Consider the following 26,074-nt stretch of genomic DNA (forward strand, 5'->3'; position numbering starts at 1 on the left):
ATGAGCTCCGAATAAACTCACTGACTAGAACCAGAGTAATCACAACGTTTAAGTCTTTAAAGACCAGTTCAAACCATTCATTTGTTTTGCTAACTAGCTAATGAAATGGGTGTCTATTTCGGCTTAAAAGTCACAAATGTCTCCATCTAAAAGTCCCCAGGTAACCAAGATCCAGCTGGATCATAAGAAACCTGGGTTAGCAAATACCAACAGCAAACAAGTAAAACTGATCCTTGTAAGCAGCACCTTCCCAGTAACAGGGTAAGAGTCCAAGGCCGTTTCCAAGCGCAGATTCTACAAGCACTCCATAGTGTACACTGACGCACTCTCATGCCGTCCCACCAGTTCTGATATGCAGGTAAGGCCAGAGACAGGCCCAACACGTTAGTACTGAGAGCAGCAAATGTACAAGGGCCCTGGTTTTAAAAAGTCCCTTAATTTTTAAGACCTCTTTCCCCCCCCCCCCCGATATCAACACCAAAAATTTCTTACATGCAAACTCTTAACTGCTTTACTTACACAAGGAATCAGTCAATCTCTCTTAGATGACCCCAGTCAAAACTGGACCACTGCCCAAACATCCATACAGGTTAGACCAGTGGTCGGCAAACTGCGGCTCGCGAGCCGCGGTTTGCCGCTCTGTTGACTAATGAGTTTGCCGACCACTGGGATAGGGGCTTAATCACAAGGAACAACAACAGCCTGTAATTATTGGAATGGAGAGTCTAGGTCAGTGGTCGGCAAACTCATTAGTTAACAGAGCCGCAGTTTGCTGACCACTGGTTAGACTATCAGAATGAAGAGATTCAAACCTCTGCTCCATGTTAATGGGAACAAACCCCTACACGGGAATAACGATAGGATCTCACAAAGTACCTGCCCCCCCAAGGCAGTGCCTGTTTCTAGCGGTCACTTCCGCCTCGCATGGAAAATTCCAGCTCTGTCTGTATTTACCTGAGGACAAGTAATTAAGAGAAAAGGTATGGCACTTAAATGTCTACTCTTTTACCCAATCTTGCCAACCTCAAAGCACTTGCATTATTCGTATTTAAGGTGTTCCAGTAAAGAAACATCTGCAGTATTAAGAATGTAAACTTCAGATTAAGGAGAAGTCATCCTTTCAAATAAAAAGGTTTCTATGAGAAACAAACCGGGTGTAGCCTAGCCTGACTCACAAAGACTGTCACAACTAAAACAGGGGGACAACCGTTTTTATATGAAATATGACAGGAGTTACGATTGAATTTCTAGGGAAGACTGGGAAGTGGGAAGGGGGAAGCTATATTAAGAAATTCTATCACTGATAATGAAAATAAGCCCAGATACTTCTCTGTATGTTTGAAAAATTTTGTAACAATATGAAAAACAAAATCAAGTCCTCATAGTGAAACCATTTACAACTTTCACGGAATAAAAACAGTATTACTCCAAGAACGAATGTTGCATACAGGCTTCGGGTTCTGCAAGGCTTCTTTAATGCAAACGCAGGCTTCCTAGCGGCTCTGTTCAACAGGCGCCGACTGGAGCCTGGGGTCTGATTGGCAGGAGAACCAGGTGATGCGATGACCCTGGTCTAGGGCCACACTGCGAGCGGTGAGGACACACAGCATTTGCGGTAGAGGTCTCGGATTTTAAACTGGAGAGTTTCCTGAAGTATCGTTAGTGGTTATAACACATTTGTCCTCATTAATATCAACCTATTCAGTAAGTCCATACTGTTATGTAACATTAGATTAAGCATTAATGAGGCCAGAAAATTGTTTACCTAAGGTTATAATCTGAAGTTAGATAAAACTTCAAATTGAATGCTAGAGTAATTTTTAACCTCTTAATATTAACAGAATCTCGATTACTCAGTCCTAAAGCCCTGTCCAAATACTAGTCATTCTTTGCTGGGAGTACAGGCTCTATGCAAAAGATATTTTGTCCAAAGAAATGAACCATTAATATTCAATAGTTATGTACATGTTTAACAGAACTCATTCCCAGAAATGTGGCTGAGAAAGGTGGTTGATTTTCATGATATTTCTCAAATTGAAATTTTAAATCTCTAATACTTTTCATCCTATCACCCAAAGTTAAAAAACAACAACAACTAAACATCAAAACCACTCACCCGTTCATTGGGCTCTCGGTCCCATTGAAAACAGGGACACATTTTCAATAGAGGAAAGAAAGCACGCTAAAAGACAGACTTCCATTTTCCTAAGTCACTGTCAGCTCCCCGTTTTCGGTCTTACTGCAAGACTGAATTATTACAAGAACAAGGTTTCAGACCTCGGCTTGGATGCTCTCACTTTTTTTTTCTCTCTTTAAAAGCCTTCAAGGGGGGGATCTCCAAACGCACTCTAAGGTCCCCCAAAGTCACCTGCAAGCCACAGTTCTGGCCTAAGTCCTACGGCATCGCTTGACGCAGCCTCCCCTCCAGCCACACCAGTGCACTGGCTGGGCATGGTTTGCAATTTCCTGTCTCCATGCCTTAGCTCGTGCTACTTCCTACAGCTGGAAAGTCACTTCTCCTCCCCGCCCCCCGCTCCCCACCTCGGCCTGTCAAAAATGTATCCTTCCTTCACAGTTCGGGTCAAACACTGCACTCTCCAAAGAGCCTTCCAGAAGCCCTCAGCCTCTGTGCACACGGAAGGGCCTCTCCGTCCAGGAGGACCCTGAGCACACGCAAAGGGTACCTCTGCCCGGCAGCAGGGCACGGTGGCACCTTGCTTCTCTTTAGACACTGTACCCATTACAGCGCTCGGTAAGTATCCAACATTTCTAAAAACTGAACTATATGGAGTGCTTAGCTCTAAAAATGGGAAACGGGGCAAATGGATTTCTAGTACAGTAAATATTAATGTACCAGCAGCTGGGTTTACAAGTATCATGAGCTCAATTTCTCCGGGACTAGGTTCTCAGAAATAAAACTAGAGATGAGAAGGCAGTTACGGACGGGCCTTTTCACCTCCTTCCTCCACGGGCTGATTACAACTTGGGGGGCATTTCTTCTCTCTACCAACTCAGAGCAGATCGAACTGTCTTCCCACTAATATGAGCTGCCTCTGAGACCGGTCGCTGAGTAAGTGCTCCCGGTCTATGACCCAATGCCGCTAAATTTGTCCGAGCAACAGCAGATAGAGAGAGCCACACAGGAAGTCCAGCCAGGATTCAAGGGACAACCCTTCAGGCGTCAGATACAGAAAGTCTCTGGTTCAAACAACACAAACATGTTTTCAGCACAAAAGATAAACGTCACTGTCACCGAGTAATCATCTCATAATTTTGAAGAAAACTGCAAGGTCTGTATAAAAATCAAACAAAAGACTATTTTGGAACACTACTGATTTTGTATTATTCATAACATGGTTTCCCCTCCTGGTAATTAAGATTCAGCTCTATCTGGCCTCTCATTTTTTCAGGCATCACCTTAGCGAAACTCATCAATCCAAAGAGCACCCGAAGTCCCTGGAGCTGAACCCAGGGGGCCTGGTTCCGATCATCCTCCCGGAATCTCGGCTGGGGACACGTACTGTGATTTACACCAACGTACTCACACCCAAGACTGCATGTGGTTTAGGCCCAATGGTGTCTTGAGAGAGAAGTGCACAGCCAAGCAGAATCTGATACACTCGGCAAGGAATCTTTACTCTATTTACTCCTAACTATTGAGGGAGGCAAATGGAAGGATACAGAGAAGGATAATCAACTTCAGGATATCTGTACAACCATGACACTAAAATATGTGACTTGTGGTTACTCTCCGGGGTATCATGAGGTTAACATGTAAGACCCACTCAACTAAACCTCTATAAACAGCTGGTTTGCCACAATCACAACCACCAGGCCCACTTCAATGGCAGCAGTGTTCCAGGACAGCCGGATGTAGTGCCTGTGTAATAAGCACCAGACCGAGAGGGCTAGGAAAGCCGTTTCTGTCCATACCCACCAGGACCTTGGTCTGCACAACTCACTGAAGGGACTGGTAAGAACGGAAGTCTCCTCAACAAAGCTTCAAGACAAAATACACCCCTTAAACTAGGCACTGCCCTCCACCCCTTCCCAGTTTTTCAACTAAAATAATTTTTGGCAAGTGAGACTAATAAAAAACAGGTACTTTGTTTTTACACAGATTCAGTTTTTTTATAAGCCAAAAATAATTATGTACTTTCATAGCATTTAGCTACTCTGTGTAGTATTTGGGGTAGATGGGAAGAACAATCATTTTCAAGTGTTTTTAGGCACTCTTTATCGATAGTATCTCATTTAAATTCTCAAAATTGTTCTTTTTAAATTTTTTTATTTTTATTTTATAATATACTTTTTATTGATTTCAGAGGGGAAGGGAGAGAGAGAGAGAGAGAGAGAGAGAGAGAGAGAGAGAAACATCAATGATGAGAGAGAATCATTGATTGACTTCCTCCTGCAAAACTCATACTGGGGATCAAGCCTACAACCTGGGCATGTGCCCCTGACCGGAATCAAACCCGGACCCTTCAGTCCGCAGGCCAACGCTCTATCCACTGAGCCAAACTGGCTAGGGCTCAAAACTATTCTTAAGAGTAGGAAACTCAGCCCATTTTACAGACACAGACACTAAAGGACAGAAAGACTGAATAATCTGTGGAAGGCCCCAGAGCAGGTTAGTGGCAAAGGAGCGAGAGCCATGGTTGTGCTCTCAGGCACAGTGATAGCCCGGAGTGAGGACATCTTATAAAGATTGCATGGAGCACCTACAAAATTCTCATGCAAAGAAACACCATTTTAGAAAAAACAACTTCCCAGTGCTTGTCAGGATCGCCCTGAACTTCCCAATAACAGCTCAAAGCAGACTGCACAGTCAAAAGCGATCATCACGTACTACAGTTACTGGTAAAACCAAGAATAGAGCACAGGTCTGCTGACCCGGGTCCAGGCCCAATCAAGCGTGTTCTTTGGACGCTGACACCCTTCTGAAGTTTCAAGTCAGTTGAGAATAGCGAAGAAACGAGTTAATAATTTTGGTAAATAGAACAGAATGTGGAAAGTAGCCAAGGATTTGCTATAAAAGAGGCATCACCGTATGAAGGTTTCTACCAAGGAAGTTTTCAACCAAAAACACCGGTGTCTGCGTATTTCATCTTCCACAGCAAAAATGAAAAAGAACCTTTGCCCTCCCCTCGCCAGGGGTTGTGAATGATTAGCTTGCCTGTGCTGATAACTAAGGACAACATGAGTGCCTCTCCCAGCTGATTAGAATACTTAGAGCTCTACTCTACTAACAAACTCCTCCAATTCTACGCAGACAACCGGACACCGGGAGCAGTTAGCCAGTCGGCCATAATAAATCTTCCGGTGAAGCAAGCAACTCTCCCATTAGCTCCGATGCCATGCCCTAAAGAGGCTAAAACAGAAAGACTTCTGGGTGCCAGAGAAGTAGAGAGAGGAGCCACGTGACCAGCAAACTGAGGTGGCAGAGAAACGATGGGGAAGGGTCCCAGGAAAGAGGGGCTAGAAAAACACAGGCAACCAGCTTGAAGAGGTGTGTAGTGAGAAAACGCTACGTATCGAGTTTGACATCATCAGGAAGAGTAAGGAACCGCCGGCTGGCGTGGCTCAGCGGGTGAGCAGTGACCTATAAACCAGGAGTTTACAATTCGATTACCAGTCAGGGCACATGCCCAAGTTGCAGCCTCGATCTCCAGTGTGGGGAGTAGAGGAGGTAGCCGATCAATGATTCTCTCTCATTGACGTTTCTATTTCTCTCTCCCTCTCCCTTCTTCCTCTCTGATATCAATAACAATGTATTTTAAAAAGAAGGAGGAGGAGGAGGAGGAGGAGGAAGAACCAAGAGCAAGAAGAAACACAGAATCAAAGATTTAGGTTTGATCTAGGTTACCAAGGCATCCTACTTGAGAGTTAAAACTAGATAAAAATTAGCATTTCCAAATGCTAGACAGATTTTAGATTTAGTGCTTAATCTTGCTATTATAAATTTATTTTTTAAAACAGAAGGATAAAGTAATTGTCCAGCCATATCTTGTATCACATTCTTCATGGTTTGCAAGTTTTAGCAGCACACAGGGGTAGATAAAACTTGAGTTGAGAGGTTATGATCTACCCCAGTGGTCGGCAAACTCATTAGTCAACAGAGCGGCAAACCGCGGCTTGCGAGCCACAGTTTGCCGAAGTCAAAGCTACTCACTGATCTTTCTCAATATCACCCCAACTTGGCCAAACCAAAATTCCTACACTCGGGAAAAAGGCATTTTAGTTTTTAAAAATAAAAACTTCAAATAACTGAAATCCTCAGAAAACTTTCTTTCACTGTTCTACTTTAAATACCTCTTTCCAATTTGTTCTGGAAAGACAAAAAAATAAGTTGGCTTTATGGATTATTACATATTTAATTTTTATGTCTGTGAACAGTTTTCTCTTTTTTTTACCATTCTCATGACCCATTTCTCAGCATATTTAGATGTATAATAAATATTAAAAGTTTAATCTAGTTATGACTGATGATGCAAACCACCAATTTATGGGAGGTTATACTTGAAATCTCAGAACATGCTTCTCCTATTATGTTATCGCTGTTCTTAAGGTACTGTCCAGAAAGTGTCCAGAAACATTCATTAAAAACAAAAAAGAAAGTAATCAAAATTGAAGAAATCAATACACAAAACCCAATTAGAAAAGCAAAAAAACAAACCAAACATAGCAACCTACATACTTTTGCAATGAATATTCTTCACCCATCCCTCCCCCCGCCCACTCCTGGAGAAAATGTCTAACTATTCACCCCATCCCCCACTCGCACAGAGCGCTTCAGCCACAGACACTGGACGTCAGGGCACATGCCCAGGTCCTATTGCACCCCCAGCCTCCACTCTTCCTAGACCTCGCCAGAGGACATTCCCCCTTCAATAGCACCTGTAGGAAATTACAGATAAATGAAACAGAATCCCTTGCTAATATTTTCTTCATATAACTTCACTCGGAAATGTTCTCAGCAAACCCTCTGACCCCACGTTTAGTAAGAGTACTCATCAGATCTGACTCTCAGCTTTGTGAAATATCACAGGAATTTTTAAAAGCCTCATTTAGCAATTTGTAAAATTCTTATGCATCTCTCAAATGGAAAGTGCAAACTTTTAGGGCTAGAAAATTAGAGTTAAAACTACTCTTCAAAACATAGCAACCTTAAATATAGAAAAAGTCCCAACAGAATTCAAAGTATATGAGCTACAAACCAATCAACGAAATCCAAACTAGTGATACATGCTATTTCCTATTTCAGGCCCTGTATTTAAAATTAGACGTTAACTCCCCAACACCCTGACCCTTCCCTCCTCCCTTAACCCTGTTGCCGAGGACCTTTGTGTTGTTTTAAAAAAATATATTTTATTGATTCTTCACAGAGAGGAAGGGAGAGGGACAGAGTCACCTTTCTGTTCTTACAGCAGAAGTCCACTTTCTCTGGGAGCCAGGCAGAGTCTGACGCTTTACTATCTAGAGAATCATGATCCAAAACTAACCGCGAAGGAAGGAGGAAGAAGGGATGCCAGAGGCCAGCCGGGCCTGAGCACAGCGCGGGGTTAAGGAACCATTTCAGAAGATCAGTGTGGAGCAGCAGCAGAGCAAAGAGGAAAACGCCAAGTTACATAAAGGCCAGTTGTCTCACCGTTTCCTTACTGGGAAGCAGCTCCTTTCTGATCCTGAAGAAGTTCTTGCCGTACTGCCTGAGCCCCTTGACGAAGCGTTTCTGTGATAAAAAGAAACAAACGGGATGTAAAAAACGAAAACAAAACAGGATGTCAGCAAGCAAAGATATCTGCAATCAGCAGAATAACAAAAAAGTCTTGGCCAGGGAACACTGACCCGCCTAGGGGTGTATTCGGCAGCAGACCTGGGGCCCCCAACCAGGACAGGCCCGTCACAGCCTTCCTCAGAACCCCAAGCCCACAGCCCACACAGGTTGAGGGAAAGAACGTCGTGTCTGGGCTCGGAAGCAATCTGCGCCCTGTGCTAGCAGTCTGCACACTGGTCCACCAAGATATAAACAACAAATGTGTTCCGTGTTTCAATCAGGCAGCACAACTGCTCTCCACCTGAGAACGAGGCTGCCGAGTGTGGAGCAGAAGGGAGGAAACAGAACCAAACCCGGAGAATTTTCTCCGGGACAGCCGGAGGGTTAAAAGCCTTTCCTTAATCCGAGGAATGCCCTAGGAAGGGGCCGGTATCAGAAGCCCACTGGGGCCTGAACACCAGCTGGCCTGCCCCGCCATCTCCGCCACTAAAAGCCACTCCAGGGCATCAAATAAAGATCCACCAGCACCCCTTCCTTCCTCCCGAAGCCCCTCATCCCCCCGCCCCCTCCGCCCATTTCCTTAGCAGTCCGGAGACTTTCACATTGTCCCATTCCTCCCAGTTAGCCCCTCCCAGCCCCAGCAGGGGCAGCTCCCCGCTCCCCCGCCCCCCCCCACCTGGCCCCCACCTCGGGGCGGGGCTGGGAGCCGGGGCGGAAGCCCTGCCTACCCCCCACGGCACGACCAGGTCCGGTGGGCGCGGGTGGCGGGCAGCCACAGGTACGCTGGGCGGGCGCCGAGCGCACTCGGGGTCCGGGGCAGCGAGAGGCCGCGCCTGTCACTGGGCTCTGGCTCCACAAAGCGCAGGGAGGTGGCAGACGGGGTGGCTCGGTGTGTGACCGCGGCCGCGCAGCGCGGGCCACCGCTGGCACCAGGGGAGGAGGCTGGAGGATGGCGCACAGAGCCCGGCGGCCGCGGGCGGCTGCAAAAGGCGGCCTGGATTGCCGCGCTGCCCGCTGGTCCCGCACTCCGGCCCCCACCCGGGGACTCTGCGCCAAGCCTCCCGGTACCCGCGCTGGTATCTAGTTCCTTCCTTCAGAACCACAGGAATAAATCCTGGCAGCAAAGCACAGAAACTTCTACCGCAGCGAGAGCGAGCGGGGAGCGCCCACGGGGCTGGGGCCGCGCTGGCACTCGGGGCCCTTCCAAGGCCCCTCCGTTTCCAGTCCGCCCTCCCGGCGGGCACAGGCAGCAGCGCTACGGCCGCACGTCCTCCACCCCTGGGCTCCAATATGGGAGGCTGGCCCCAACGACCCTCGACCCTCGCGGTCCCTTTGACCCCCCCCAACCCCCCCCCCCTTCGCGGTCCCTTCCGGCCAGGGATTGTGGGCGGCTGCTCCCGCGAGGCCCAGGCATTAGCCTGCACCTCGCAAGGCGCCGTTTCACAACTAAATCACCGTGGAAGCTTCCCAGCCAATAAATCACCTGCCCACCGGGAGGAGAGTCCCTCCCACTCGCCCGTGTTTGAGACTAGCCGGGCAAATTCAGTGAGGAGCCAGACTTGGCCTGCAAGACAGATCTGCAACCTCCTGCCCCATTTCTAGAGGCTCTGCATTTCAGATCGCATCCCTTTCTAAGATATGACTCATCATTGTCAATTTTCAATACAATTCTTATAGTTCAAAGGAAAAGTCTGTCAAGGCACAAAAAAAAGCAAGCCCTCCTCCAGTCTGGAAAAGAGTGACCTCGTTACTTAACAAAAGTATCGTTCTAAGTACAACACGCATCCTGGACTACATGCAAGGCACCTCCATGGGGGACATGGAGAGGAATGAGGCTGCCCTGTCCTCAAGGAGCTCCATGGCAAATAGGTAAACAGATCAATCTCTGGGCCCTTAGAAAAGCAGCAGAGGAACAAAGGGCTGTGGGTGGGGCTAGGAGGAGGAAGCAATTCGCACTGCTGGTGTCTTAGAGGAAGTGACAGGAAGAGCATGAGCCTGCCAGGTGTGCGCAGCAGGGCTTCACGCAAAGGAGTCAGCCAGGAAGGGCATACAGAACATTCTGGGAACTGCGAGGAGGACAGGGTGTGCAGAAAAGAGTGCCAGCAGGTAAGCCTGGCGTGGCAGGAGAGGATCGGGTTGCAGGGAGCCTTTGGACCAGCTGAAGCCTTATGGTCCATGAAGAGACTGGTAAGAATGGCTCCAGTGGCAGTGTGGCTGTGGCCTAGGGGCAGACTGGCTACAATGGAGAGACCAGCTGAAGAGGCTGGTGAGTAACCCAGGAGGGAGATGAAGGAGGCCTGAACGCAACCTCAGCCATCAGAATTAATGCTTCTTCATCCCTCTAAGTATTTACTGCGCACCCAGCACTGGGAGGAACGTAAAAGTAGCCATGGACCCTTATTAAAACAGATTCATTTCTAGCAGCTAAGATAAGTGTGTGTGGAGTCGTTTCAGAAACAGCTGAGATTTAGCTCAGCCAAGCATAACGCGCAGCTCCTCAGTGCAGCAAGGAAGCCATAGGCACAGCCTGTGTAGTCCACAGCGCCTTCCCCAGGATGGGGAGGCCCGCCCAGATCACGAAGGACAGACAGCACGTGCAGAGGTGGAGGGGGTTCGGAAGGCCCTCCATGAAAGCCGGAGGTGGTTATAGGAGGAGAGTCTACACGAAGTTGAGGTGGGTGATCCAGCGGGAGTGTGATGGTGGAATTCCAGGACCAGGCCAGAGGACACACAACAGGCCCACGAGGAGAGGCCAGCACGATGGAGGTGGCGACTGAGGAAGGCTCACTCTGGAGCATCAAGCTAATGTGGTGGAGCTGAGCAAACCTGAGTTCAGATTCCGATTCTTCCTCTGGACATCACCCATTCAACTAGTAATTATTAAATATCTACTAGATGCCAGGACTTTACATATATTAATTTTAAATCCTCGCAACCTAAAAGAAGTGCATTATCTCCGTTTTACAGACAAGGAAGCTAAGGCACAGATGGTTAAGGAACTAGACCAAGGTCACCCAAGGCCTCAGAGGAAAAGACAATTCAAACCCAGGCTCCAAAACCTATGCCCTTCACTGCCGCGCTGTCTGTAAGACGGAGGTAGGAGTGTACAGACGGAACCGTTTTTACTCACGGTGCCATTATCTGTGACCGCCCTTTCCTGTTGGCCCTGACATCACGTCACCAGGTCCTCGGTGTTCTCCTACGGAAGGTCTTTCATTGCCCTCCTTTCTTGCCTATTACAGTGCTAGTCCCAGGCCAAGCCCTTATTCCTCTCTCCTCCCAGCTGGCCTGTTAACCCAGCTCCCCCGTTCAGCCATTTACAAGCCCCTGCAAGGAATTTCTCAAAACCACCAAGTTCACCATGAGTCCCACACTGTCCTGCTCCCAGCCCCGCCCTAAGGATAGCTTTAACCTATTCAGAGTGCTGTGTACACGCCTTAGCCCTGAAGTCAGGGCCCTCCAGGATCCTGTCTGTCCACCTTTCTAACCAGATGTCCAGTAATGCCAGCTGGCCCATGTGGCAACTGTCTGAACCCCAGACTCTGGGCTCCCTTTCTACTGCTCTCTACAGTCTACTCCAGATACCTCCAGTTTACTTCACACCCAAGTCCAACTCCCTCCCACTCCCAAAGGAAATTTCCCTGACCATTCCCTCCCATTCATCTGGCATTTACTTATTTGTATAAGGTCTCATGTACCAACAGGGTCTATGGCTCTGAAGACAGGTACTGTATCTGACTCTCCTTGGCTCCCTACAGCATCAGGCAGTTGGCGCTCCCCTGTTTCTGATACGTAAGTGAAACAAAACATGAGATGACAGGTTTGTTGGCCTAGGGTGGTCACAGTGGCAAACAGTTAAAAGTCCAAGGGTTCATTTTGTTTTTGTTTTTTTAAATATATTTTTTATTGATTTTTTTAGAGAAGGAGTGAGAGGGATAGAGAGTTAGAAACATCGATGAGAGAGAAACATCGATCAGCTGCCTCCTGCACAACCTCCACTGGGGATGTGCCCACAACCAAGGTACATGCCCTTGACCGGAATCGAACCTGGGACCCTTCAGTCCGCAGACTGACGCTCTTCCCACTGAGCCAAACCAGTCAGGGCCAAGGGTTCATTTTGAACGGTTATAACCGGGTTCACTTTCTTGGTTCCATGACATGAAACTCTCCTGCTTTTCCTCACATCACCTGGCTTAATTCTATATTCAACCTCTAAATGTTGGAGTCTTCCCCGGCTTTGTTCAAGGCTTCCTGCTGCTCTCAAACTCCCTCCCAATAGACCGCCCACTGCACCCTGGGCTCTAAGTATCACTCAGGATTCTTATGAGGTCCCCAAGGCTAGCTCTGTGGGCCAAGCCCATTGGGAACACTTGCTTGAATGTCTCAGACATTTCAAACTGCTTCTAGAAATATGAATTTGACATCTGGTGGTGAACACAGACCACTTCTGTCAATGTATTTCAATGACTATGCCATCAAGCACAAAGCACCATTGGCTCCACTTAAAAAAAAAAAAAAAAAAAAAAAAAAGGAAGTAAAAGCTTCATGTGGCCTGCACTGTTACTTCTCTATGGAAAGCCACAAGGCCTCAAAACTGGTAAAACATCTGCTGCTCAGAGACCAGCCTTTACCTTGTGGTTTACCAGAAATGCAGAGGAGCCTTTAAAATCGAAACAAAGCCAACCCACTCAGAGTTGGTCAGTGATCGGAATAGGTCAATATGTTAAACATTCCTTTCCCTCTATTAATTCATTTCTCTTCAAATGAAGACCTTGCAGACTTTAAGACTAATTTAATAATTAACGTTATCGATTTAAAAATGGACACGTCGAGGCATACCTTGGAGATATTGCGGGTTTGGTTTCAGACCACTGCAATAAAGCAAGTATTGCAATAAGTGAGTCATAATGTTTTTGCTGGTGGAGGGTCTTGCCTTCTATTTGTTAAAAAAAGGGGGGGGGGCAACATCTGTGAGGTTGCCTGTACTCTAAGCTCCTGAATGTCAGCTCACAGACATGGTCTGTTTCTTAGTAGTGGAGCTGAAATTCCAGGCCTCGTGAATTATTTCCACGTCCCTTACCTTTCCTGTTCCTGGCGGAGTACAGATGTTAGAATGCCAGGATGCCGCGGGTGAAGGAGAAGGGAGACTGTGCTCACTTCAAGGCGGTACCGTGGGCTGGGTCCCTGCCCCGAGTGCTCAGCAGCCCTGTTTATGCTCCACAGACGTGCGGCCGGGCCCTCTCAGGAGCCTGAACCGAGGGGCTTGGGGCGTTTGTTTCCACTTAACCTGCGTGTTCCTTGGGAGCAGAAAACAAGTCCTTTGCTGTTTCTGAGTCCTCACAGCCAGATGAGATCCAAACGTAAATATATGTTTGTTTATGGCAAGGAGGTTGTTCTTTTGTTTACAAACTGAGTTTCTGGTTGTGCGCGTTTCATATATGTTGACATATAACACTGTATAAGGTGTACATGTTCATCTGATACACATATACTGTAACATGACTGCCATTGTAGTGATCATTAGAGCCCCAGTCATGCTACATAATGATGCTCCAGTTTTAGACAGACTGCTCTAGTTTTCCATTCCTGGGTTAAAACTTCCTATCTTCAGCAGGAGTTACCATCTGTAAGTTCCTAGTAGAGAATATTTAATTCCTGGCTTTAAAAAGAGTGAGTTAGCTGAACACAGTATTTACTGTCAAACTGGGTTTTAATAGGCCCTGGAAAGCTCTATTTCTTATTTTTGGTAGAATGCAAAGAATATGAGATTCAAACCCAGAAGTCCTGGGACCTAGTCTGCTCCTGTGTTCCATAAAGGAAATTCTGACATGGCTGTTTATAGACACAGCCAGTTTTGAAATGGGAGATACTTAATAGGAATAAACATAATTGGGTCACAATGCAGCAACGTTTTCTCTTACGATAAAATTATACGTTCAAAAGTCCCTGGTGCTATTGCTGAGCCTGCCCCATGTCAGAGCCTCCCGAGCCCTGTGCCCATGACCTACCCAGATGGTGACCCTCGGGGTGGCAGGGTGTGCCCATGACCTACCCAGATGCTGACCCGCTCCACCCTCGGGGTGGCAGGGTGGGCCTAGGGCTGGCAGCTTCGCTGTTACGCGTCATGATATGAAACAGGTAGGGAAACACCACCCTATGCAACAATAAAAACAGCTAACACTGAGTAGTGCTAGGGTATGTCTCAAGGGTTACATGCACTGACTTACTAAAACATCACACCAACCTTCAGTGAGTCAATTAGGGACTACTGCTATCCCCATTTTACAGAAGGAGAAACTAACCACGCCATCACTCCAGGGTCAAGGGTGACATATGTAAACAACGGGAGCCTCAGGGGATGGGTGAGGCCCAAGATGGAGTCCAGGACAGGGTGCAGATCACAGATGGTGCGATGGGCATCTGTTGCCTTTGTTTGCCTTTCAAGGTAAGTGTTCTCAAAAATCTATAAATGAGTAAGCAAGGGCTATATTCTCATCATTTAATTTATTCTTGCCTCAATTTCTTCATTTTTTAAATTGGCAAAAAATACCTGCCTTATTCCATTTCAAAAAATTATTCTGGCCCTAACCGGTTTGGCTCAGTGGATAGAGCGTCGGCCTGCGGACTGAAGGGTCCCAGGTTCGATTCCGGTCAAGGGCATGTACCTTGGTTGTGGGCACATACCCAGTAGGGGGTGTGCAGGAGGCAGCTGATCGATGTCTCTCTCATCGATGTTTCTAACTCTCTATCCCTCTCCCTTCCTCTCTGTAAAATATCAATAAAATATATTTAAAAAAACATTGTTCTGATCATCAAACTGGATAGCAGAGAGAAGAGCAGCAGGCGGAGGCTAAGTCCCTCAAAGGATAAGGTGCACTTATCTCCCGCCTCTGCACCTGGAACTCCAACATGGTTCCAACAAGGGCTGATCTGACCTGTGTCCGCAGCAGAGGAGAGGCAGGACGAGGGGACTACACCTCAGGAACGGCTTAAAAATAGCTCTGCATTAACTCCTGGCTGAGAGCTTTCCAAATTAACTCCCTCCGGTGAATTTTAACTAGTGCATCACAGTCAGAAACTCACCGGGACTTCGAAAAGTGACTTCACTCAGTCCTCTTACATAACTGTTTGGAAAACACTGTCGGTATTAAAATGATTCCCACTGTGAAAATGGCTCCTTCTGCTCTACCCTGTTTTCTGCACAAAATTTTATGTTAATAACTTACTGGTTCTCAGGGGACTGAAGAGCAGGCATATTTGCAAGTAAGCAATCCACGGTGCCCCCTCGCTCCCAGACAGAGATGTGAACGGGCAAGCCCGTGAGCCAGGCCGAGGACAGCAGAAGCACAGGGAGGTGTCCTGAACGTGGGCCGATGTTAACGAGGGAGTAAGGGGAAAGGGGGCACCGATGCCAAGCAGGAGAAATGAAAGCCTCTCCCCACACTTGGGTGACACAGTGCCCACCTGTCCATCAAGGCTCCACTGACCAACCATCAGCTGAAACCTATTGCGTTTCAGCCGTACAGTCTTGTTTGTTAGATTCCTGTCACCATATCTAAAACCTGTTTCTTGCTGGAGGTATACTAACGAGGCTGCTTTGAAAAGTATCATTTGGTTTTGGGTCTTAAATATTTAACACATTAACGAAAAGGTGACTGAGTAGAGCACTACTCTAAATAGCACCCAGAACCAATTTGTCCGGAGGAGACGTGCCAGCAGTCATGGTGGGCCTTTCCAAGAGTCCTCGTATACCGCTCCGCATTTCTGACTCTACTTTGTCAGTAACTTTGAATTTATCAGCTTCGGTCCAGGTTAACTACAGTTACATTTGGATTTTCAACTGGACGGAAGGTCGGTGCCCCTGACCCTTGAGTTGTTCAAGCGTCAACTATAGTTAATAGTTTCTTTAAAGTAGTTCTAGTTTTAAAAAGGCAAACGGGGTAACTATTTAAAATAATAACCACATTTTTATTATGGTTCTCATCTCTCTTCTAGAGCAGACGTTTTTCTTTAGCTCAGACTTCACCTACACTTTCTATTCACAGTCTCCGAACATGACAATCTCAACATGGACAGTCACGTGTCCTAGGCCAGGTCCTCCCCAAGGCTCTTCAGTACCCTCTCCAAGAGTAACTGCTTTGCCGAAACCGGTTTGGCTCAGTGGATAGAGCGTCAGCCTGTGGACTGAAAGGTCCCGGGTTCGATTCCGGTCAAGGGCATGTACCTTGGTTGTGGGCACATCCCCAGTAGGAGGTGTGCAAGAGGCAGCTGTTTCTGACTCTCTATCCCTCTCCCTTCCTGTCTGTAAAAAATCAATAAAATATATTAAAAAAAAAAAAAAGAATAACTGCTTTGACCAACAGGACAGAAGCGATGCTGCTGGGCTTCTGAGGCTGGAGTGTAAGCAGTACAGCTTCTGCTTGGCTCCGCCTCTGCAGACACAGCGCCCAGCCACCAGATTACAAAGCCTGGCTCTCCTGAGGCCACCAGCAGCGCTGGGAGACACACAGGGGTCGAGAGAGACCCTCAGAAGCTCCCGAGGTCCAGCTGCTTGAGGCTTCCTGGTCGGGCTCCTGAGTGAAGGAGCCTTCAAGATGGCTCCCCCGCCCCCCAATCTACCACCTGACGGCAACCTCACGAAGGCCCCTCAACTCGGAACCCACAGCCGAGCCACTTCCGAATTCTCGTCCCACAGAAGCGGAGCGCTAATAAGTGAATATTATGGTTTTAAGTTGAGGTCATTTTTTTAATGGATTTTCTTTTTAAGGGGGAGAGAGAAACATCAATCAGCTTCCTCCTGCACACACCCCAACTGGGGAATCAAACCTACAACCTGGGCATGTGCCCTGACGGGGAATGGAACCCACCACCCTTTGGTATGCGGGACAGCACTCCAACCAACTGAGCCACACTGGCCAGGGCAGTTGAGGTAATTTTTACTGTTGGGCCTAATTTGTTACATAGTAAGAAGAAACCAATATGAAATTCATTAAAAAACTACTAAAAACTCTAACTACACTGTTAGTCAACTATTAACTAAATGAACCAGTAAATAAGCTTCCAATTAGACTTCCTCAATCTGCATGTCCTTTCACTCTCTAAAACCTTACTCTGCTTGGACACACAGCTCTTATTACCATGTAACATGACATGCTTTACATGATACTAAATGCATCAGGAAATGTGTTCACTTCTGTATCCCACCCCAAAAGCAGCACCTGATATGTACAGCAGTTGATCAGCAATCAGTCACTGGCTGGCTGAATGACTGAATGAATGAATGAATGAATGCATCTGGAGGTGAGCTCCCTTGGTCTTCCAAAGCACTATTTGATTTCCCAGCCATCTGCCCTCCGTCTTGACTCAGTGTCTCCTGACATGTGTTCACGGCTAAGTTTCCGACTCTCTAATTACTACTTACAAAACTGTCTAACACCAACTTTCCTGTCCACTCCGATGTACAAATCCCACCGGAGAAACCACACCGTCCCACCCCACGATGCCACTTAGCACCCAGAATGAAGCCGGTAATTAATTTTTTCAACACACCTGGTACTAAACCCTTTCCAGGTGGTCTCAAATGTCAAATAAAATGACTCCATTTTTCATCCGAAGACCACATGCCTCATAGGAAAATGACCTCATGTCAGATGGTTTACATAGCAACTGAGCCCACTCGCACAGGCCACCGAGCCATCCCATATATCTCCGTCTGTGTGATGATCACACTGAGGCCGCCGAGTCCTTTCACTGCGGCAGCCCTAACAAAGCGCTGCCGCGGGTGAGTATCAGAGCACGCTTCAGTGCATTTCAAGTCAAATGAGAACTGGCTAGTTAAGCAGCAGCATTAACAGATGTAGGAATTCCGCCAGCAAAATATCTCTGGCCAATTGTGGCTGCCCAGCTACCCGAATTAAAACCACCCAATACTAACAACAGGACCCAAATGGGTGTGAGGCTTCTCCTCTCCCTGGGCTATCACTGGTATCACCGCGGAGTCTCTCCGTAAACGTCCCTGTAAAGTGGCTCGTAAACAGTCATTAAAAAGTTCGCCTTCTTTAACCAAGTAGATCTCAGCACAAAAAGAAAGAGGGATAAACTGAAAAAAGAAATGTGGCTCGTCTGTAAGTTACAAGCCAATAAAAGAATGGAAATCTTTAGTGAAGAAGCCTTCTGAAAAATTATAATTGAGAGTCTAAATTAGTGGCTGCCCAATAGAAACTGAACGTGAGCCAAACATGTAACTTTAATTTTCTAGCAGCCATGTGTTTTAAAGATAAAACTAATTTTAATAATAATAGTTTCTAATGTCCATTTTAACTTGATCTCTCTAAAATATTATCAATTCAGCACATAATCAATACAAAAATGTTTAAACGGTTTGCGTTCTTTTGTTCCTACCAGGTCTGTGAATTCAGCATGTAGTTCACACTTACAGCACTGCTCAGCTTGGACGGCACATTTTAGTGCTCAACAGCCACATGTGGCTGGTGGCTACCAAGTCAGGTAGCACAGGTCTAGAATGATCCTTATTTCTGTTTTGTAAAACACTGAAAGTTCCAAAGCACTAGAAGTTTTCCATTCGGGAGGTAAAATAAATACACTGTCAGAATTATGGACAATGGTCTCACATAGTCTTAAATGAAAGAACATCACAAGAGCCTGTTATTTTAAATGAAATGAAGTCTGCCCCCAGAAGAACTCGGCCAAACCCAGAAGTTCTGATCTGCCCGCAAACAGGGAAACTGAGGCCTGACGGGCACCGGGGCTCCTTCAGCTCCTGCCATCAAAGGGCTCCTCAACTCTGTTTCTCCTTCGCCACCATCTGACAGGGGCCAGGGCTCCTCGTTTAACTTTGTTCACTTCAAAGGATCTCCACAGAGGGAGGAAAAATCAATTATTCCTTTAGGAAATGTACGGGGATGGGGGGAAGGGAGTGCATTTCAATTACAGAAGGCAACCTCGGTCCTAAGGCAGATCCCTGTCTGACGGTGGTCATTGTTTTCCTTCTTATTACCATTTGGTCCCATGCTGTCCCCATGCAGAACAACTCCCACCAGGGTCTCTCAAGGGAGCGTCCCCACATGGGGTGCTGGTAATGGGCCCCACCATGAGGCTGCTCTGCTGGCTTTTGTTTGGAACAATAGCATTCCCATGATACCTCACTCTTGCTGAAAATATTGGTATTAAGAGAGCATGAACACAGCTGTGTGTAAATTACACACGGAGATTAGATCTGTATATTTATAAGGAACACAAACATACTAACAGCACAGTTACACACATAGTCGGGTATATTGGGCTGCATGGAGAGTGCGGTGTGAGTTCCAAAGTGTTTCTTTCAAATGTTACAGAATGAAATGCTTAAGAAATGCTTAACCTGCAGTCAGGCTGCGGTTCTTCTGCCCCTCCTCCCATGCAGAATGCCCCACACAAATTTCTCTTCATTCCCATTGGCAATGGGGGAGAAATTATTTGAAACTCTATGAAGGAGAAATCTCACAATAAAGAGCTTTAAAATTAACTTTTATAGTAAAAATAAATCAATATGGGATGATTTCCAGTTAAAAAGTAATAATTATAAATTCGGGGAGGAGGACAAGAGAAGGCAGTGTGGGCAGAAGCAGAAAGTGGGGAGAATCTGAAAGTTCAGAATTAACTTGTCCTGCAAGGACAGTGCTCCCTTCTCTACACGAGCGTGTTCCGTACAGAGAGGACGACCTGTTCACCCAGCATGGGGAAGGCAGGGTTCTTTGCACTTTTCAGCTAATTTTGAAAAACAGAAGTGCACTCAGCATTACATATTCACTGCATTAAGTCCAGATATGGACACGTGACCAGGAAACCTGGGCTCTGGTCCTCTGCCCGATTCCATCCAGGCTTCCGATGACCCAGGCGGGCCTTACCTTTCATTCCCTGGGCTGAGTTTCTCAGGGAAGATGGCATTCCAAGTACCCTAATTTACCAGATCAAGCACTAACTTTTAAATTGTTAAGTGTTCCAGGAAGGTAAAAGAAACATGGTAATAATCCAACTAAGCAGAAATATAAACCCACATATATATAGATGGATAGACAGACAAACACATAATAACAAGCTCACTATAGGCCTTAATTTTATTCTGTAAAAGCTTTAAAAAACATGCTCCAACTGATACTCTCCATCTCTTATTTTTTCTTGGTGTGGTTTATATAAACTCCTGGTTTACAATGGAAGAAAAGGTCCATTTCTGATGCTTGGGTTTACCGTGCTTACAGTTCCACCAATAAATCATCTCCCAATCTGGGCTTGGAAAAGCACTGGCCACGGTTTGATTGCTCCAGCCCCAGGTTGCCAGGCAACCAACACAAGGGGGAAGTCTGAGAAGCGCTGACAGATAGCCAAGTGGCTGAAACAACAGACTTCTCTCTGTCAAAAATGTGTTTCAGAGAGCCACTTCCCCACCTCTGCTCTCTGCTAAACACTACACGATTGTAAAATCAAAATCAAAAGGCCACTGTAATAAAAACACTTCCTGCTCAATTACGAATTGTTAAAAAGCTGTGGGGAGGCCCAGATCACACAGTGTATGGCAACAGAAATGTGATACTGTAAATGAGATAAAGTCAGCAGCATGCGAGAAACCTGATCTAAATGCAGCTCTGTAGCTTCGGGTCAGGGGACCCGGTGTGTGGAGCAAATCAGCTGCCTAAGAAAGCACCAGAAAGAAAATAGCGAATGTTGAAACGTCACAGAAACAAACCAAACAATAACCAAGAAGCCGCAGGTCCCCATTACTTAATAATAGAACCAAGAACATGCTCAATTGTTGTGAAACAACCTGGAGATAATGTAAGTTTTCTCTCTCTGGACTGATTTCTCGTGTAGAATAGGGCAAGGAAGGTCAAGGACCCTCAGGAACCACGCCCCCTGGCGGACGGGCAGGTGGGTGGGATTCCCTAATGCTTGACAGTCCCCTGGATTATAGGAGACACTAATGTCCTTCAGATAATGCCTGGTAACGGCACCTGAGGTCTGGCATCTACTGCAACATCTGAAACACCCCCGGTGCTTGCCCCGAGCCCCAGTCCTGCCGAGTGTCCCTTCTATGCAGCACCCTTCCATGAAACCACTGCACTGGCTGCCATCCAGGACTCCGGAAACGCCTGGTTATTTGGAAGAGGTCAGCACTAAGAACGGGGTTCACCTTTTTCGTGCCATGGACCCTTTTTGGCAGCCCGGGAAAGCCTAATCTCTTCCTAAAAATGGGCTCTAAATGCCCAAAATAAAATGTACGGATTAAAAAGGAAACCAGTTATCTGAAAACAAGTTACCAAAACAGTAAAAAAGGTAAATATGCAGACCTTCTTGACATTAAGAAACCAAGATCTCTCGGAGGGTTTTGGTTTCTACGGATGTTTTTTAGGGGCGGTGTTGTTTCATTCTGTTTTATAACGAGAGCTTTGGCAGTATGACAAAATGGAGGGCCGGGACAGCAATTTGTTCATCACTTAAGCTCCCAAAGCAGTGCACAGCCTGGTTCGCTGCCCAAAGCTGACCAACTCTGAAGAGGTGTGCAAGGCTCCCAGGCTGGGCCTCTACACCGCCAGCCCGCATCTCCCAGGCCCTGCCTTTTCCTGAGTTTTTCCAGGGCCCAGATGAGGGCCTGGCAAGAAAAATGTGCAGGTCTATTATCTGCAAACTGGCGTGTTACAGACACAAAAGGCTTTCTGAAGGGCATGCGGACTCAAATGGTTTTAAGGGAACATTCATTTCCTAACCTTCAACCTCCATGTTTTCTTTCCAAGTCGTCCCCCTCGGAATGAACTCTTGTGCAGAAGGTGAAGGGCCACCCTCCTCTCACCTCACAAGCAAAGGCATCCCGCTCCCATCTGGGGTGCTCAGCAGCGGGGCCTGTGCAGACACTCCAGGGCAGAAGCACAGGTTCATCCAAAACACGGGTGTGGACGTGGGCACAGTGACTATGTTCACCGTAAGAGCCTTAAGCAACTCAAATACTTTCCAATTCTTTGCTTTCAACAAAGTTGAAGGAGGATCTAGAGAAGGTGTCATCTGATAAACTACTAAAAACATGTCTGATGATAAATTCAAATATTGGTAACACTGTAAAAAACTATCATTCCCATCTACTTGTTCATGTAAACAAGATTTCTGAACATTTATATCTACAAATAAATAAGAATAAAACAGAAACAGAATATGGCCTCAATTGAATAGTAAGTAATATTCATCCAAGAACTAATGTGTTTAAAACTCAATCCATCTTATTTCCAATGAATAGTAAAAAGTAAAATTTTATCTACATTTATAATATCTTGTTTTGTTCACCTGTACACTAATAATTATTATAACACTATAATTACTGGAGAGAATTTTTCTTTTAACACAGTTTTATTCCTAAAGGAAATCACAGCATGTATGCATATTCTGATACACACACCTTTTTGTTTCAGGGTATTAAAGGCTGATCTGGCAAGACTCTAGGCAAAATGCTTTACATGAGGAATAAAATCTGTGGGGAAGTAGATGCAAAAGCTACTAGTTAGGCCCTGGCTGGTTTGGCTCAGTGTATCAAGGGCGTCAGCCTGCAGACTGAAGGGTGCCAGGTTTGATTCCAGTCAAGAGCACATGCCCAGCTTGTGGGCTCGATCCCCAGGAAGGGGCATGCAGGAGGCAGCTGATCAATGATTCTCTCTCATCAGTGATGTTTCTCTTTCTCTCTCTCCCTTCCTCTCTGAAAATCAATAAAAATATATATGCATATTTTAAAAAGCTACTAGTTATATAAATTAAAGGGGGAGAGATAAAGTATAAGATTTTACTGCTAAAAAGTAGCTCATTGGTGTATTTTCTTTTTAAAAAAAATATATTTTTATTGATTTCAGAGAGGAAAGGAAAGGAAGAGAGAGAGAGAAACATCAATGATGAGAGGGAATCATTGATTGGCTGCCTCCTGCATTGATTGGCTGGTCTCCTACTGGGGACTGAGCCCGAAACCCGGGCATGTGCCCTTGCCTGGAATTGAACCCGGGACCCTTGAATCTGCAGGCCAACGCTCTATCCACTGGGCCAAACCGGCCAGGCTCACTCATGTATTTTCAAAATAGGTAATAATGGGTATAAATTGCAATGGTATTCAAAATACACTAGATATATTTAATAACGATGGGACAGTTTTATTTCAAATGTCAGAAATTACATCCTAATGAAAAAAAAGCATATACTATTTTAAACTTGGGAGGGAATATATGGCTTTTTAAGCAAAATTCTTTTAGGGGCTTCATGGGGTGGGGGGGGCGTTTAACTTTGTATCTAAAAGGAAGACACTCAGGAATTCTTGGGAGCGCCAGGCATGCTTCCACATTTCAGGCAGACTAATCAGTCTGGTTTTACCTAACAGAACCAACCCAGGGTCACTAAAAACACATTCTGGAACCAAGACAGACTGTCACCCTGGGATTTATCAGGGTGATCACTTCGTAGGTTACGTGTCTGATCACTGGGTTGTACAACTGAAACTAGTTTAACATTGTATGTCAACAGCAACTGAAAAAATGTTTTAATTTTCTGGAGTAACTGTTGCTCAACCACGGTGAAGATAATTCTTCGCATGGATTTCAAAACTGGGTGTGTCATCTGTCTGTCCAAGAAGAGTGAGAGCTCAGACTCCTCAGTGAGCAATTACAGTGCTCAGCAGCCTCCACCCGGTCACTCCAGTCCCAGCGCCCACCCGCCCCCCGCAAGGGTCTGGATTAGAACTTGTGTTAAAATGGACTCTGAGGTTTCATTTCAGGTCATGGGAGACCGTGCTGTGTGGAACAATGTCTGCAATGAATGCACGAAGGAGGAAGCGGGTGGCACTTGGGCTGCGTATCCGCCACCGCTGTCCCAGAGTCAGCTGCAGCCAGGCCCCTGCTGCTCCCCTAACAGGCCCAGTTATTTGGAGTAAAAGAAATCAATACGGATGGTTTTCAGTAAAAAGTTACCGAAGTTCCTGAGTCTCGTACGCATTTGTCTGGTCTTGACAAGGACAGTTTACAGGCTGTAACAATCTCCCACCGCAGTCTCTCCTCCCGACCCGCCGCTTGGGGGTCCTGTGTATTGATCACGTACCACTGGGGTGACCCTGGACACGTGCACTTCCTACCTCGTGCCTGTATTGCGTCATCCTCCTCTAGGCTGCATTTGCTGTGTACCCGCCATGGAACTTCCCACATTGTGCCCCGCACTGGGTCCGGGCATCACCATTAACATCTCTCTCCTCGAGGTGGGGTGGTCTTGTCTGGGGTCATCTGGCAGAGTCCTTTCCACATACAAATCACGTTTCTTCAAGGACCATTCCTATGGTCAGTACCTGAACCTTTCAGGGCCGGACAGGGCCTGATATTAATTAATTTAGGCCCGGACAGGGCCTGATATTAATTAATTTAGGGCCGGACAGGGCCTGATATTAATTAACACTCTTGTTTCTAAAGAAAGAAAATCGACGACTTGCCCAAGGTACAGCAGCTGGCCCAAGGCACCACCTCAACCAGAAAGGCTCGCCAACACCTTTGTTTGCTGCCACCAAACTTGGATTCCGTTACCAGTGGGTAGTTTCCTACACACAGATGAGTAGTTACCTAAGGAAAGTAGAAGTGATGAGAAAATGTAGGGGGAAAGGAGGAGGAACTGGAGTTTCTTGTTTTGGGGCGTATCACGAACATAAAAACACCCGGCCCGGTGGCGGGAGACATCGGAGGAAAGCTCCCACAGCGGTGGGCTGTCACAGCCGCTCCCGGGCAGCGGCAGATCCAGGCTGCTCTGACCACAGCGGGCAGGACTGGTGGGACCTTAAGGCGATCTAGGACAGGTAACGGTGAAAACAATTCTTGTGGCCTAATAAAGGAGGAAAAGGGAATGTTCTTCATAATGAGGAAATGAATCATCTACCCATCAAGCTCCTTCATGTCTTTTATTTTATTTTGCTTTAGGCTCTTAGGCCTGTTTGATAAAACATTACACCGAGGAAGCACCACAGGAAATGAAAACACGACTAAAGGGAACTGCACAGGCTGGACAGAGCCCGCCTTGGGCCTGAGCTGCTTCTCCTGGCCCTGTCTCCTGACCACAGAGAATATTCACCCCAAACCTCTGTGAGGTTATCAGCAAAGGCCGTAACAAGAACCAGACCCTTCTCTGCTCATCTTTCCGCCAATCCAAAAAGGCATGACCAAGGTTGTAGAGAATCTTTCGGCATTAAGTCTGTTACTGTGTTGCCCATAATGGAAAACACACATCTGTGTATGACAAATGCCTGAACTGTCACTTCAGTGACAGCCACATGACTCACTTCTACAGCAAAGCTCCTTCCTCTCTCCCTTCAGTCAGGTCTAAGCTCTCAAAAGTTCCTGAGTCTCATGGGCATCTATCTGGTCCTGACAAGGAGCAGTTTATAGGCAACTGAGACACGACTTCAAAGATCACCAGACAGGGGGTAAGTAATTTAAATGATTAGAAAAACATTTGTCACACTTGATTAACTGACTTGGATTACCGGAGGCATCATTTGCCCAGACTTACTTAGAAGAACAGAAATATGGAATGAGAAGTGGCTGCTCCCTTGAGGAAGGCAGCTCTACAGCTCTGCACCCCGACCCACGCGGCCCTCCCGACACAGCATTCTCCACTCAGCTCCCCGTCCCTTTCTCTGTCCTACCTTTTTTTTTTTTTTAATATATTTTATTGATATTTTACAGAGAGGAAGGGAGAGGGATAGAGAGTTAGAAACATCGATGAGAGAGAAACATCGATCAGCTGCCTCCTGCACACCCCGCACTGGGGCTGTGCCCGCCACCAAGGTACATGCCCTTGACTGGAATCGAACCTGGGACCTTTCAGTCCGCAGGCCGACGCTCTATCCACTGAGCCAAACCAGTCAGGGCTCTGCCCTACCTTTTGACAGCACTGTCAGGAACACGAGCAATCTTGCTCATAGTCCTTCTAATACTCTGCTTGCATCGACAATTCTCGGTGCCCTTTATTCCAATCCCTTATGACTGGACATCATGGAAACTTCTAAGATATGAATCTAGGAATTTTCTTTTATTTACTACGGCACAGCCACCTTTAATTGCACAACATCTCTTCTTCTTGATGTGCCCCGCAACTCCTGTACCATCTCTATCCTGGTTCCCCAAGTTCTATATGCAACCCAGGACTCACTACCAGTTATTTCAACAAAGCGATCAATACTACAAGATCTGCCTCAGCATCCCGACTTTGTACCAAGTTCCCACGCCAATCTTTCAATTGAATTAT

At 46.5% G+C, this 26,074-nt stretch overlaps 1 protein-coding gene across 5 annotated transcripts in view; it reads right to left on the reverse strand.

Moving 5' to 3' along the window:
* Positions 1 to 26,074, reverse strand: part of RERE (arginine-glutamic acid dipeptide repeats) — a 400,567-nt gene that overhangs the window by 50,277 nt on the left and 324,216 nt on the right. For all 5 annotated transcript variants that reach the window (XM_080658269.1, XM_080658266.1, XM_080658268.1 and 2 more), the window contains one exon: positions 7,649 to 7,729. In XM_080658269.1, the coding sequence (XP_080514395.1) occupies positions 7,649 to 7,729 (81 nt within the window). The remainder of the gene's footprint in view (positions 1 to 7,648; positions 7,730 to 26,074) is intronic.

Source organism: Plecotus auritus (assembly GCF_963455305.1).
Source record: "Plecotus auritus genome assembly, chromosome: 2".
NCBI classification, from domain to species: domain Eukaryota; kingdom Metazoa; phylum Chordata; class Mammalia; order Chiroptera; family Vespertilionidae; genus Plecotus; species Plecotus auritus.